At 41.2% G+C, this 13,764-nt stretch overlaps 1 protein-coding gene and 2 long non-coding RNA genes across 4 annotated transcripts in view; 1 reads left to right on the forward strand and 2 right to left on the reverse strand.

The window, feature by feature from the left end:
- LOC111261838 (uncharacterized) overlaps positions 1-9,517 on the reverse strand; it is an 11,675-nt gene extending 2,158 nt beyond the window's left edge. The window contains exon 1 of the long non-coding RNA XR_002681238.2: positions 9,153-9,517. This is a non-coding gene — a long non-coding RNA (uncharacterized LOC111261838). The remainder of the gene's footprint in view (positions 1-9,152) is intronic.
- Positions 2,200-7,402, reverse strand: LOC111261837 (uncharacterized). The gene is made up of 2 exons (XR_002681236.2): positions 6,339-7,402; positions 2,200-2,343 (listed from the first exon to the last, which is right to left on the reverse strand). It is a non-coding gene; the product is annotated as an uncharacterized LOC111261837 (long non-coding RNA).
- Positions 9,518-10,200: 683 nt separating the features above from the next.
- Positions 10,201-13,730, forward strand: Inos (Inositol-3-phosphate synthase). Of its 2 annotated transcripts, XM_022835654.2 has the most exons (4): positions 10,203-10,342; positions 10,622-10,839; positions 11,366-11,667; positions 12,078-13,730. In XM_022835654.2, exons 2-4 carry the CDS (start codon positions 10,650-10,652, stop codon positions 13,221-13,223), a joined length of 1,638 nt encoding a protein of 545 aa, XP_022691389.1. In that variant the 5' UTR covers positions 10,203-10,342; positions 10,622-10,649; the 3' UTR covers positions 13,224-13,730. The 2 variants fall into 2 exon arrangements, with proteins under 2 accessions (XP_022691388.1, XP_022691389.1); XM_022835653.2 differs by having other exon boundaries at positions 10,201-10,839.
- Positions 13,731-13,764: the final 34 nt, after the last annotated feature.

Raw genomic sequence — 13,764 nt, forward strand, 5'->3', positions numbered from 1 at the left:
ATATATATGAGATATTAATATGTTTTCGGCGTAAGCCCGTCACAATCATGTCCATTCCATTTTTAGTATCATAGCAAGCCAGTACAATCTATGTAAATACATAGTTTAAGTTTGCGGCTTCGTGAACACTCTTGTCTCACACCGCGTCGCCCAACCAGATCCATTTTATGAAATATAACTTGCGGTTTTTTTTCCCTGTCAGCTCGACCCCTCTTTGGACGGGACATCCCCTATTTTTGGCTGGACGTCAGCCAAGTAATATAGTGATACCGCTGAAGAAACCTTCCTACTCGCTCTGAACGTTTTGAGCGTCCTCTGGTGCCTTGCAAAGCAAATAATCATATACATATATATGCTAATACGTATCAGACACACGTTTATCGTAATCTGTCTTCCGTATAACGCAGCAACCAATCTGCGTTACAGTCTCGCACACCATCTGATCAGCGCGCCGCTGACTGGCGCTTCCTCATCGGCTGATAGTGGCGAATAAAACCAAACAAATCTGAATATTTTACTTCCAAACGCAGGAGACAAATGGTCGGCATGGCGGTATGGGCAATTTGCGGAGCTACACCTCCACATACTTGCAGGTCGCTTAATGTGAACGGTAGCTCATTTTCATAACCCGATTTGTAGAGTCTTCTTATTACTAACTGACCCTCAAACGACATTGTGATAAAATGGATGCAAATAAGTAAGCAAAATGCGTGCCTGTCTAGATTTTGCTTTGTGTCAAAGAGCCGAAGATAATATTATACATCAAAGGCCGCTAAATTCGTGTTCGCCGTCTTTTTTGCGGTAATCGTGAGCGAAGTATTAATTCACACTAATGTTCCGCAAGCATAATATCTATGTAGAGTTCGCCCTGGTTTGGCTGTTGCTAGTTCTCCTTTTGTAGATTAACGGCATCTTCATTTCAACGCGCTTTCTATATAAAAATGTCAATGTTATATTGACCTACATCCAAAATTACATCACTGATTGCCTCTCGAAAACATTGAGTTAACTAGCAGCAGGTTTCTAGTTCGGTTTGGTGTTATCCTACAATAGAGTCAGATACACCTGCTGCGACAAGACCGGCTATAGTGGAGTCCAGTCAAATCAAACATTGTTGTTCTGAACCGGGGCGATACGGCGGGTCCGTCAACAAACAAAAGTTCACACAATCTACGAGCTGCTGCGCCACGAAACATATTATCTGTATGTAAAATGTAGATATATATCTGCATTTCGTATGTATTATATATACATATATATGTCTATCTACATTTGTACATAATATGTACAAAAAACACGTCTTGGCGTCTTATACAGGTAGGAGATGAGGGTATCATCGAAATCCAGAAGAGCAAGCGTACAAGCGGATACATTTGCGAACAAAAACCCGTTACATTTTGAATTCTCTACCTGATGATTTGCTAGAAACGATATTCAGATCAAAGAACCGGACGTTTTTTCCATTGGTCGGAAAAAAACAGTTCAAATGGAAACTCCTGATTAACGGGCCCGTTATCGAAGATTACTCGCACAATCGGGACTACACGATAAAGCAACTTTGAAAATTATTTATACCCTCTCAACGACTCATTCTCCCCGTACAAGTGTCCTTAGGTTGTAGAAGTACAACATCCGTCAATAAAAGATGGCTGTATAAACAAAACTATTCCTTTTTGCCACTCACATGGCGGTAGTTATATTTGTAAATGCATATACGCTCGTGATGTCGAGTATGCCGTCTTCTTTATTCTATTACGGTCCGAAATGACGGCAGCGACAGTCGCTGTCACTGTTGCAATCGCCTGTTGGTGGCGCTGCAGCCGCCTTCAGCACCAGTTGACGCATTTTTTTTTACTGGTTTCGGGTACGTTGACTTTTCCCGCCAGCGAATCGGCCAGACAGCTAACGTCAATGGTGCCATGCGGTCCCGTCGAAGAGGGCGCACTTCACGTTGTACAGTTGACAGTGGATCGGCTCGCGACAGTGGAGCTGGCGTAGAGAAAAGAAGCGGGTCAATTACTACCAGTAAATAATACAGCCAACCTTCAAAGTTCGAGCGTGACTATGACCATCTGCAGCGTTAAGACCAGCGCAAATACGGAAGCAACTTAAGGAGTTGGACGGATTAGATTTAAGTTGAGTTTCGTGTAACAAACGAATGCTATGTATTTCATGATTTGAAGCGGAAAACGCAAGAACGAGGAATAAAAAGTGCCACAATTTATTGAACCAATAGAAACACAGTCCGGTTTTACTGACAGTCGGTGTGTATCTGTACATTACGGGCTCGGTGTAAATACTTTCATACACATCAATAAACGGTTGGCCTGCCCTGTTGCGGATCTGTTAACGGAAAATTGTTAAAATATAGTTAGATTCCTCCTTCAGATACTTTTCGAAGCAATGGCGAGAGGTTATTCCAGAGGCCTAATGTATAAGAAAAACAAATTGCTACGCGTTCAGCTTGCATGGAAACACCTGAAAAATATATACGTGTACTATTGACAGTAAACTACACAGACTGTATAGAACGTCTTATAAATTTGTCTTGATAGCTTCTTATTATTATTTTCTTTAATTACGATGGTCTTCTGGATAAATGGTTTGAATATATAGGTTTTGACGATCTTAAACCTAAATCGACATTTTACTAAATAATGATACATGAAAGCTAGTCATGCTGAGTGGCTAAGAAGTAACTAGGCAAATCAAGTGCCAAGTCAATTTAAACAGCAACGGCAGCAACAGTGGTCATAGTGGCCGAAGCAAAGTTCTATTTTCAAATATATGGCACAATCGGCTCATTGACTTTATGTTCGTGTCGCCATTGTAGGCTATCTTTGAACTAGTTCTTAGTCGACCTTCGTCTTCACTCATCTCAATACATAGCAAAGTTGAAGCAAATTTTTTTGAAGTTCAAAAGTCAGCTCAGTCAGTCTCTGAAGCACATAAAAAACTCTCTGTACCGCAGATGCTGAATCCCGATCTCATATTAAGTATAGACAAATAAAACACAGAAAGATTACACCTAGCAGTAAACAGCGACATAATCTATACATGGCTAGAGCCGTTGTCCCGTTATCTACCGCAACAGATCTAAGATGACGCCATCCTATTTTTTGAAGCAAAGAAAAACGATTCGCCTATTCTTAGCCTTGTGGCTCGCCTGTCAATATACATATCTTTGCTGATAGTGCTAGAAGAGAACTTCTGACAGCATTAAAACAGCGTCCTTCTTTCTAGTCTCGTGGCCCGGCCTCCTCGTTGTCAAACGTCATCGTGAAAAGACCAATGGACAGCAAAACGCCGGCCCTAAGAAAACGCTGATAAGCAGGCGAAGCGGCTACTGATGTGTTCTATTTTGTAGCAGGACCACGATCCGTTTTTTTTTGAAGCACTTCGATACAAGAACGGGTTCGGCTATGCACTAAATGATCGAGCTGCGCATGTGCGCTTCCTTACTAGTATGTATCGTTAGCTCTGACCTTAGACAGTCAAGGTCCCACACTTAAGGTGTCGGCCGGAAATTAAAAACATGGGTAGTCCATTTCAACTTAGGGGCATAGATAGCTCTTTACGAGAGAAACAAGAGTGGGCGTTTGCCTGTACGTTTATATCAATCTCTTTCAAAAGAATATAACATACTATTACAATATAAACACTTTTGTTGCCGGGAGAATAACTATGGAATAAATTTCAGACGAACGATAACTTTTTGCTAAGCCAAGAAATTGACTACAGCTCCGTCAACGTTCAAGTTTACTTTTATGTATATTATGTGACGGAAAATCCTTGCATGAAGTCGATTGATCCTTGTTACCCAATTATTATCATCACGTAATAATTATATAATACAATTATGCGTATATTGAAAGGCAGAATGAGCCCGACTCTCGATTGATCACATAACGTATTGGAATATTCTTCCACATGTATAAATTATTCCTGGTTAAGGGGGCATGTATGACAGGTATGCATCAGTGCATTTCTACGTATAAAGCCAGCCATCTAGCTAGCTCGAATCGTCTCGTTGACCATGGCCCCTCTTACCTAATCAATGACGCATACCTTTTTTGTGAAACAGCAATGTTTTTCTCTGTTTTAAGTCTTCCACATTACGCGTAACGTTAGGTCTATAGTCGTACCGCTTTTTCTAAGGGGAGTTATCGAAGCACACTCATTTGATTCCTTTGTCGGTCATATCGCTTGTTTCGAGTTAAGCCTTGCGGTTATCGCCGCTATTTTTTACAGCAATACAATCTCATTATGTCGTTATTGCGAGAGAAGGGATCGATATAGAGTAGAACCTCTAGTGCTCATACCGACAATATTTCCGTCGTGATCTTTCCAGAATGTTCACCCCCAAAGCGAGTTCCCCTATAACATCTTTACCGACCGGGGGGGGGGGGGACCTGTCAACATTAGCGACGCGAAGAATCCCACGTACAAGCGCTTCCTCTAGCATCTTTGAATACGCAATTTTAATAAATTGTATTGTTTTTTTTTATCTATATATGTGTACGTGTTTGGTAAAATTCTGAGGTCGTGTTGCTTTCGATAGCGTTTCCGGAGTTGATTTTCGGAATTGCGGAAACTGCGTGCGGTGAGGACACTTCCAGTCATTACTGTTTAAGAAGCACGGAGAATATGTCAGTGGAGGTTAGAGTAACGTACTGCAACATAAAGCCTTCCTGTTTCTCGTTTAAAGGCTCAATAAGTTTTCTCCTCGCTGATAGTTTTTGAAAAACTGAATTATGTGTGTGAAATACGTCCGCTTTTGTGTACAAGCGTCAATACAAAATGGTCGACGAAATATGATTCATACATCACTAGCTACCGAAAGCTTGATTGAAATGAGCTAATTTACATGTTGGCTTTATTTGTCATGTTTATATGTATTTTTATTTATTATTATTAGTACTATTATTTATATATGTATTATTCGTTATGTATATGTGTATTTATTATGTTTTCCTAGCTAGAATACAGAGTTATCAGGTTTTCACAAACATTTGTACTTAGTAGTGATTTTATGTAGTAGGCTAGGTTTTAGAAGCTGATAATAGAAATCGAGAAAACACGCTTAGCAGTTCTTTTCGCACCAAATGTCTTCTGGTAAAAACACCAACATTCAAACGTCGCTAGAAATTATTAGCTAGGTTATTATTAATGGTGATGCACGTGATGACCACGTGGACGTACCGTGCATCCGCTAAAAGTATGTCTTTTAGAGGTATTTCGAACATCAGGCACTTATAGTATCTTAACAATAATAAGAAATAAATAGAGATGTATCAAAAAGCCTGACTATAGGTGCAATCAGAATGCTACAGATAATCCTAAAAATGATGTACTTGGACGGAGTTTTATTTTCACTCTGTGCTGGTAACTATGTACAGTCCATATGCGATATCCAATAAGACGAACATATGGCTTTTTACCAATTTCTTCACAGTAAAAATAACAGAGACCGACATTTCGAGTGGTAAGTTGTCGAAAGTGTAACTAAAAATCTAGATAACTCATACATAATCAAGTAATCAAAAATATAACAAAATATATATATTCGTTGTTTTAAACATGGTCAATCTTCAGTTGGCAATTCGGTAAATGCGAAACGTATATAAACAAAAATTTCTCTACGTTAAAAGCGATTTAGTGGAAACGACTTAGGAGCTCTGTTTACATCTATCATCAACGTATATGCCCTCTACGAATTGTGCGATTCTTCAACAAGCCTCCCTAACTAAGACGTACATTTCATTTCAGTGTTGTAATTTGCGAGTTAATGGCCTGGCAAGGCTACTACCAATGTTTGTTTGATATACACAGTTACATGATTAACACATACGTATAGCTCGACCAAAAAGCATTAACGACAAATAAGAGACATCAAATTTTTGGCTTTCTGGCCAACTAGGCCCCTTTAAATCGTGTCAATGGCACCTATGTCTATGTATGGCGACAGATGTCATTTACTGAAGGAATCTAATAATGTATCGAGTAGATATTTTTTTAGAAAATTGGCCAAGTATTCTGATTATCCTGGACTAATTTTTTAAAAACACTTGAGAATTCAATGTTATCCAATGCCTATTCTCCGCGAATTCAAACTTGAACTCTGTCCTAGCCAACTTTCCAATCTAAATCACTTGAAAATCAATAATTGACGCCTGCAGATTATCTCTTTTGATCTTCTTCAAAATTAATTTTCCCATCACCTTAATCAGCCGATCACACATGTATTTGCAATGCTGACAAACTGAAAGAACGGCTTCAAGTTGTAGCAGATTTCTAATCCCCAAACCGTCGAATAGTGAGCAAACTGAGGTTATTACCCTTGTCGCGGACGCTTCCTAGTGACTCAACTTCATTCCGCCATAAGGCCGGTCAACACCCCGTCAGTTTTTCGTCGACGAATGCCAGACAGCCATGCAATGGTACCGCGTTGCCTAGCAGCGTATCTTACACCCGATGTTGGTATCTAACGCTTGTCTCCAAACTCTGAGAACATTTTCGAGTCGCTCTAATAGAAGACCAAACAATTAGTCGTCGTATTTGAACTGCCGCTACAACTCCCATTACTGAGGTTTCCGCTGCTATGGTTTGTGCTGCTCAAGCTGGTCCCGATCCCGGTACTGCAATCACTGATATCGCTGATACACGTGTGGCTCGTTATAACAATGTCATCTTGAACGTTGCTGCCGGTAGCTCCCATTTCGCTAATGCAGATGTTGGCGTCACTTTTATTAAAAATGTTGCTGATGCGGCTGTCTGTCGGTTCATCGTCGAACACAGATTTGTAAGACGTACCCAACCTTCGGAGCAGGCTTTTGAGTTCAGCTTCGAGCGATGAACATTCGCCAGCCACCTCTAAGAAAACTCGTCGGAGCGATTCGAAAACTATTCTACGGTGATCGGCTTTGTCCCGTAGTTCTTGCAGGTCCCGCTCGTTCACCATGATGAGGCCGTCAACAGGCAGTGATTCGTGGGATGAGATTCGGGGTGCCATATTTACGTATAATGTATTGCGACTTTATTTGATATCAATGCAAAATGATAGCACCAACGGCTTCAATAATATTCAGATGTTACGGAATTAAACGGCGTCCTCGGATGATGCCCCCAATTAACTGCACAAAAATCTATTTCTAGACAAGGAGTTGGAGAACGTTTTTCTATGTGATCAACGATTACAGCGACAGCAGTGGTAACGCAGCAAAACAAAACAGGCCGCACAACTGAACAGTTTCATGTAAAGATTGATTTTTCTTTATGTGAAGATGTGTGCGTCGTCGCTAATTTGACACGTCCAATTCACTTGTCAATTTGTCGGCGTAACGTAACCATGCGACGTATGACTCTCCTGCAGTCTTATTGGACACAATAAATGGACCTACTACTAAGATGCCCATTTTTTAACCGTACAGCAAAAATCCTACCCACTTAGCGTCTTACGTTATAAATTACAAATCATAAGAAACAGTCTAGTTATAACCGTACAGTGGTACTACTATAGATATCTGATTAGGTTTATTAATTATATGAAATTCATATAGTCGCCTAAAGCATTCCTAGACCCGATTCATATATACTAGATTACCACCATAGACATAATCTTACTCACGACAATTTGTTCTCCAGTATTCGATACATCTCTAATGATACAAATGTTATAATAACATCCCATAATGCGCATTGATAGTCCTTAATTATTATTTTGACAAGGCTACGATCGACAAACAAATCGAGGCACTGTGGTGATATCTGGTCTTCCTATTCTAGTTTGAAAAATCGAACGCCTAGCACGAGCTTACTTCCATTCCAACCACGTATTCTAGGCGGTGGTGCGGAAAGACACAAGTATATTGCAGTGTCTCTAAATTTAATAAAAATGGAAAAACAATCTAGCCATAAATCCATAGTGGATATCAACATTCTGTTACGTATTACTGGTCACAATCTTACAGGTTCATTACAGGTACATAATCTTACATAATCTACAGGCTTAGTTGAAAGTTTGTAATACGACATGTTGCCTTGTCTCCGTATAAGATCTGAGCTGATGGTAATTATAATTATCTATGACAACTTTCTTTGTTTATACAAATCTATCCCAGACTCAGAAAAACTTACATATCCATAAATTTAGTAAGCAAAATTCTAGCCTCGTAGCTTTTAGTGTGGGGCCTGGCAGTCCAAGCTTTAGGTTAGCTAAAACACTCCACAAAAGATCTAAATATGAATGAACTTGATTTTATGGCTATACCACTGTATCCACTAACGTGTCCTCCATTGCTTCAAAACTATATAACTCACAAAAAGACGTACACAATACATCGGCTCTTACAGAGAGAATGTTCGAGGAGATACAGCCATCTGGAAAAGACCATTTGCTTGTATCTTGACTAATTTTGATAACGTGCCGTCTATAGTAGAGCTAATATTTGGCTTATCGTTTAACTATCACAAAATCAATGAGTGCTCAGATTGATACCGGTGTATCATCTACGGTCTGCTTTTCCCACGTGCGTGAGTTATACCTCCTTGCTAAATATAACTCAGTCACTTAGACGCGCGGGCCCGGGAGCAAAATGTGCTCCTTTCGCTTTGCCCCATGCGCTTTATACAATGAAGCCTGGTGGCTCTCAGTATCTATATAGGTTGTTCATCAATGTGCCCTGGGGCCACATCGGAATTTAATTCAATCGTCACTGTTTCTTTGCTTACGATATACCGTTATAAATACTCACCATCATATATATATATATATATATATGAATCATGTAAAATTAAGTCAAATAGTATATATATATATATATATACTATTTTACTAAGAAAAGGGAAGCAACACGACGATTCCAAAAAAACGCGTATCAAATGTATCAGGCGGACGGGAATTCTTCTGAACAGTTAATAATAAATATAAAGCTATTTCCATATTCATCACTGAGATTGAAACTCTTGGCATAAGTTGACATAATCTTGGTACAAGCCTAACTCGTATAAACGCATATAAACCTAACCAAGCTCATTTTGTGTCCTGCTAATACACAATGTCTATGAACAGTAATTTAGCTTCTTTCTTTCTTTAAAAGAAACTAAACTCGAGCAGAATGCAAATAACAAATAAACCCCAACACAAGACTTACGTCTCAAGACACTTGCATCAGCATAATCTCTCTGTCACACGCTCTGTATATGGGCTTCTCGGGTCTGTTTGCAGCCTTTTGCCCAAATCGGGCTCGGTAGGGCGCAGCGAAGTTCAGGGTTAAGGACACCCAATATTACGATTTCCACTCTCACGAAACCTGCGAGTGTTCAGTGTGCGGTAGCCGATGTTGCGAAGCCTGAGGGCTTGTCTGATCACTGTCACGCCTGTTACCCTATGCCGGCAGTCCTGCCAATGATGACAACCTAGATAATTATGATAACAATTGCTGGCGCTGCTATTCATATTACTGTTGTCATCGTTCAGAATGAAGTGCGGTCTATATCAACGTATTTTGAACATCAGTCATCATCATCATTAGAGCAATAACCGTATCGAAAATGCAACAGAAAACGATCAGAGAGAGAAAAACCGGCAAAATTCCCTATTGAACCCGAGCATGTCGTTGTGTACGTATCTCTGTTACGTGTTGAAACTTTTCATTTGTTTAATAACTCAACCTAACCCCTTTGACGTGTGATGTTTAACATAGTCGCGGCCACTTGACGCCCAGGGGCGTCCTGCAAAGGCTGTTGCAGACGCAACACCACTACCGACGAGCAGAGACAATAGCATTAGTGGAAATGACAGAAACCCTAACATCTAAACGTAAACACCATTTCGTAATGTCGCTTCTCTATGGTCGCCATCATACTGGCTTGTCTTAGCGCTATGTTGCGTCCTACAGTATATACTATGGTAAAACATTGATTTTTATTACTATAATAGAATATATTCGTATACGTTTGTTGGAGCTAATTTGGAATGCAAAATCCACAGCCACAATGGCAGTTTGACGACATGGCGTGAATCCAGCACCCGGATTCACACCACCTCATCATCTTGTTAGTATCTCCAGCGGCAACAGTCGCGGCTGTCAGTAGCGCCACCTTTCGCATGGCTCTCCCCTACTCGTCCTACCGTTTCACCCTCGCCCACTCCGTCGAGAACTTTCGCTACTCGGCTCCAGTGTATATAAGAACGATACCGCCGGGCGGTCGGACAGCAACAATCACAACTTGCGTCGTAAACTCAGTTCTACCTTGGTAGACAGAGGCGGTCAGATAAAGAACGTCTTGACAGCGCCACTTTTTGCGGACAGCTTGATCAAGTGGACAGTCAAGAGGACCGGTACGAAGAATTCTACTGTTTAACAATATTTAACACTATAGTACTATAATACAAGATACTATAGAAATACTGCTATTGTATAGCAACAGGTAAGCCGCAGGTAATCGTGGAACGCGATCTGTATCATTACTACGCCGAAGTTTAATACCAGCAGTTAGCTGAGCCGGAGCTGTAGGATCCGGAACACGAAGAACAATCTTTTCAAAGCGTGAAAGAAAAAAAAAAGGTTAGTTAGTTGCTAATTAATAAAACTAAAACACGAGATTGAACCTACAATAGCAGTCGAAGCAGCCGAAAAACAGCAAAAATGGTGATTGAAGTTCACTCCGATCGTGTGAAGTACTCGGAGGAGTACATCGAAACGGAGTACTCGTATCAGACGACCGCTGTGAATAAGGAGGGCGCTAGCGTGAAATGTTACCCGCAAACAAAAGAATTCGTCTTCAGGACAACGCGCAAAGTGCCTAAAACCTGTTTGGCACTCGTCGGGTGGGGAGGTAAGCAGTTCTTCACATGAGTGATTGCTAGTGATAGAGTTAATAAAAAGGAGAGGCCACCTTACATTATATGGAAGCCACAGTGATAGCAATGGAAAGTTGAAACGAGATGTTTTCGCCTGACGTACTAGTAAAGTGTATATCTACGTGTGGCCAATCATTTGCGACTTTTCCATGTTGCATAGATACACGTATAGATAATTATCTATACATATCATAATACGTACGATTGCAAAGAGTTTATGCGCTTGTTTTCTCCTTGTAACAATTCGTCAGAGTCTGTGGCGTCATAGAAAAAAAGCGCCATTTCACGAGTGTTTCCCGTCATAATTCATGAATACGGTAGTGAATGATGCGTATCTTGACGCAACGTCTGGATGGCGTGTTCTGAAAAAATAAAATTTGCTAAGGAGTCAGAAGGGGCTCAACTAAGCTCTAAGCTGTTTATTGCTCAGTCGCCTGCATCGCAGTTCGCAGCACTAACTTTTGTTATATCACTGTTTTATCGTTCATTGACGTGCTTTAGGAAACAATGGCTCAACGGTAACGGCTATGATACTCGCGAATCGTGCGAAGTTGCAGTGGAATACGAAGGACGGCGTGCGCCAAGCTAATTACTGGGGCAGTATCACGCAGGCGTCGACTGTCGGCATCGGAATTGATGCCCAAGGCCACGAAGTGTTCGTACCAATGAAAGATATCGTTCCAATGCTCGACCCCAATGACCTCATTGTCGATGGTTGGGACATTTCTAAGATGAACCTCGCAGAGAGTATGAAGCGCGCTAAAGTCTTGGAGTGGGACGTACAGAGGCAGCTATACGATCAGGTAAATGTCACAAATTCGTTTATACATCGCTTTTCGCTTAGATTGTTTTACATTGCTCCATGATGCGAGTAGGCTCAATATTTCAGTGGACGCCTTGAATAACTTCCATGTCGATAACATCTTACCTGTATAAGGACGGATATCAGTGTCGCTAAATAAAAAAAAGGCAAGACCTGTACCAATTAAGTTGCTTTCTCAGTATTTTTATAGACTAAAAAAATATATATATATACATGATCTTAGTGTATGTATTGGTTACCGGTGATGTGTGTCCAATAATCTTGTTCTAATATGATGATATGCATTCCGCCATATGTGCTGATACCTTATATTTAATCAACGCCGCCAATTACGTACCTTACATTAGTGGAATTAATTACTAATTGTATTTCCGTGTATTAAAATTTCAGATGAAAGTGCTTGTGCCTCGCAGGGCGATTTATGACCCCGACTTTATAGCCGCAAACCAGGAAGCGCGAGCTGACAATGTCTATATGGGCCTGAGAAAAAAGGAAGAGATGGAAAAGATTCGAGAAGATTTGCGTGACATGAAAAAACGCTGCCCCAACGTCATTGTCCTTTGGACAGCTAACACTGAGCGCTTTTGCGCTGTACAGCCCGGTCTCAATGATACGGCCGCCAATTTGCTTGCCTCGATCGACCGCAACGAGAGCGAGATATCTCCGTCGACTCTGTACGCCGTCGCCTGTATTCTCGAAGGGGTCACTTACATCAATGGATCCCCACAAAACACGTTTGTGCCAGGTCTGATCGAACTGGCCGAGAAAAACAAGGTTCTGGTTGCTGGCGATGACTTCAAATCAGGTCAGACAAAACTGAAATCGGTGCTTGTTGACTTCCTTGTTAGTGCCGGTATTAAACCAGTTTCCATTGTCAGTTACAACCATCTCGGCAACAATGACGGCTTCAACCTTTCGGCTCCGGCGCAGTTCCGCTCGAAGGAAATCTCAAAATCGAACGTTGTCGATGACATGGTCGAAAGCAACAATCTGCTTTATAAGCCCGGCGAGAAGCCTGACCACTGCGTTGTCATCAAATACGTCCCATACGTTGGCGACTCGAAACGCGCCATGGACGAATACACATCCGAGTTGGCCATGGGAGGTCGCAATACAATCGTCGTGCATAACACCTGCGAGGACTCGCTGCTCGCCGCGCCAATAATTCTAGATCTCGTCATCCTTGCTGAGCTTTGCCAGCGCATCCAGATGCGCTTAAAGCACCAGGCCGAGTTTTCGGGCTTCGACCCTGTACTCAGTATTCTCAGTTATTTGTGCAAAGCACCGCTTGTTCCGCAAGGTACTCCAGTCGTCAACGCTCTATTCAAGCAGCGTTGTTGTATCGAGAACATTATCCGCGCTTGCGTCGGCCTTGCGCCAAACAACAATATGCTGCTTGAGCACAAACTTCGACCAGAAATGCGGGCGGAGTTCTACCGGGTGCCCGCAGTTGAAACGAAGCCAACCATTGAGAAAATCACTAAGCTTAAGACGCACCACGTTGGCCGGGACGTTGCGGCTGTACGGACAGCTTAAGACACTCTGCAAACACACAGGCAGTGACAAAAGTCCAGCTGTCATTCAATGATGCCATCATCTCGCAATATCAGTATATATATATATATATATATATATATATATATATATATTAGATAAGTTCACATTGACAACCCTCTCCCCAGCTTAGTTTTCCTCTATATTTATATACCATATTATTTCGCGTAGTTTTTATTATAGGGAGCACCCCTACATGTTCCATTGGCTGAACTGCAATAACCAGATGATGGCGGGTGATTGCATGTTTGCAGGTTACAGACATTAACAAAAAACCTTCGTCAGAGAGTTAGTGACCAGCGCAATTTACTTAATAACATTATGGCGCACGACAACAGCGTTGTTAGTGTAACGAAGAGTGCGGAGTTCGCCAAGCAGAGGAAAGGCTAAACGTGATTAAGTCACGGTTTGCGATTGATTACATTATGGTTTACGATCACAAAAAGATGCGCAACAAGTTTTTTAAATACAACCCTTCCATAACTGGGGCTATAAGAGGATTTCTTAAATCTTACGCTATATA

This window comes from Varroa jacobsoni, unplaced genomic scaffold (genome assembly GCF_002532875.2).
Source record: "Varroa jacobsoni isolate VJ856 unplaced genomic scaffold, vjacob_1.0 scaffold_600, whole genome shotgun sequence".
Lineage (NCBI taxonomy): Eukaryota > Metazoa > Arthropoda > Arachnida > Mesostigmata > Varroidae > Varroa > Varroa jacobsoni.

Coding starts and splice junctions, on each gene's coding strand:
- Inos (XM_022835653.2), top strand. CDS start 10,650: ATGGTGATTGAAGTTCACTCCGATCGTGTGAAGTACTCGGAGGAGTAC. Junction 10,840..11,365: donor GGCACTCGTCGGGTGGGGAG/GTAAGCAGTTCT, acceptor GACGTGCTTTAG/GAAACAATGGCTCAACGGTA. Junction 11,668..12,077: donor AGAGGCAGCTATACGATCAG/GTAAATGTCACA, acceptor TTAAAATTTCAG/ATGAAAGTGCTTGTGCCTCG.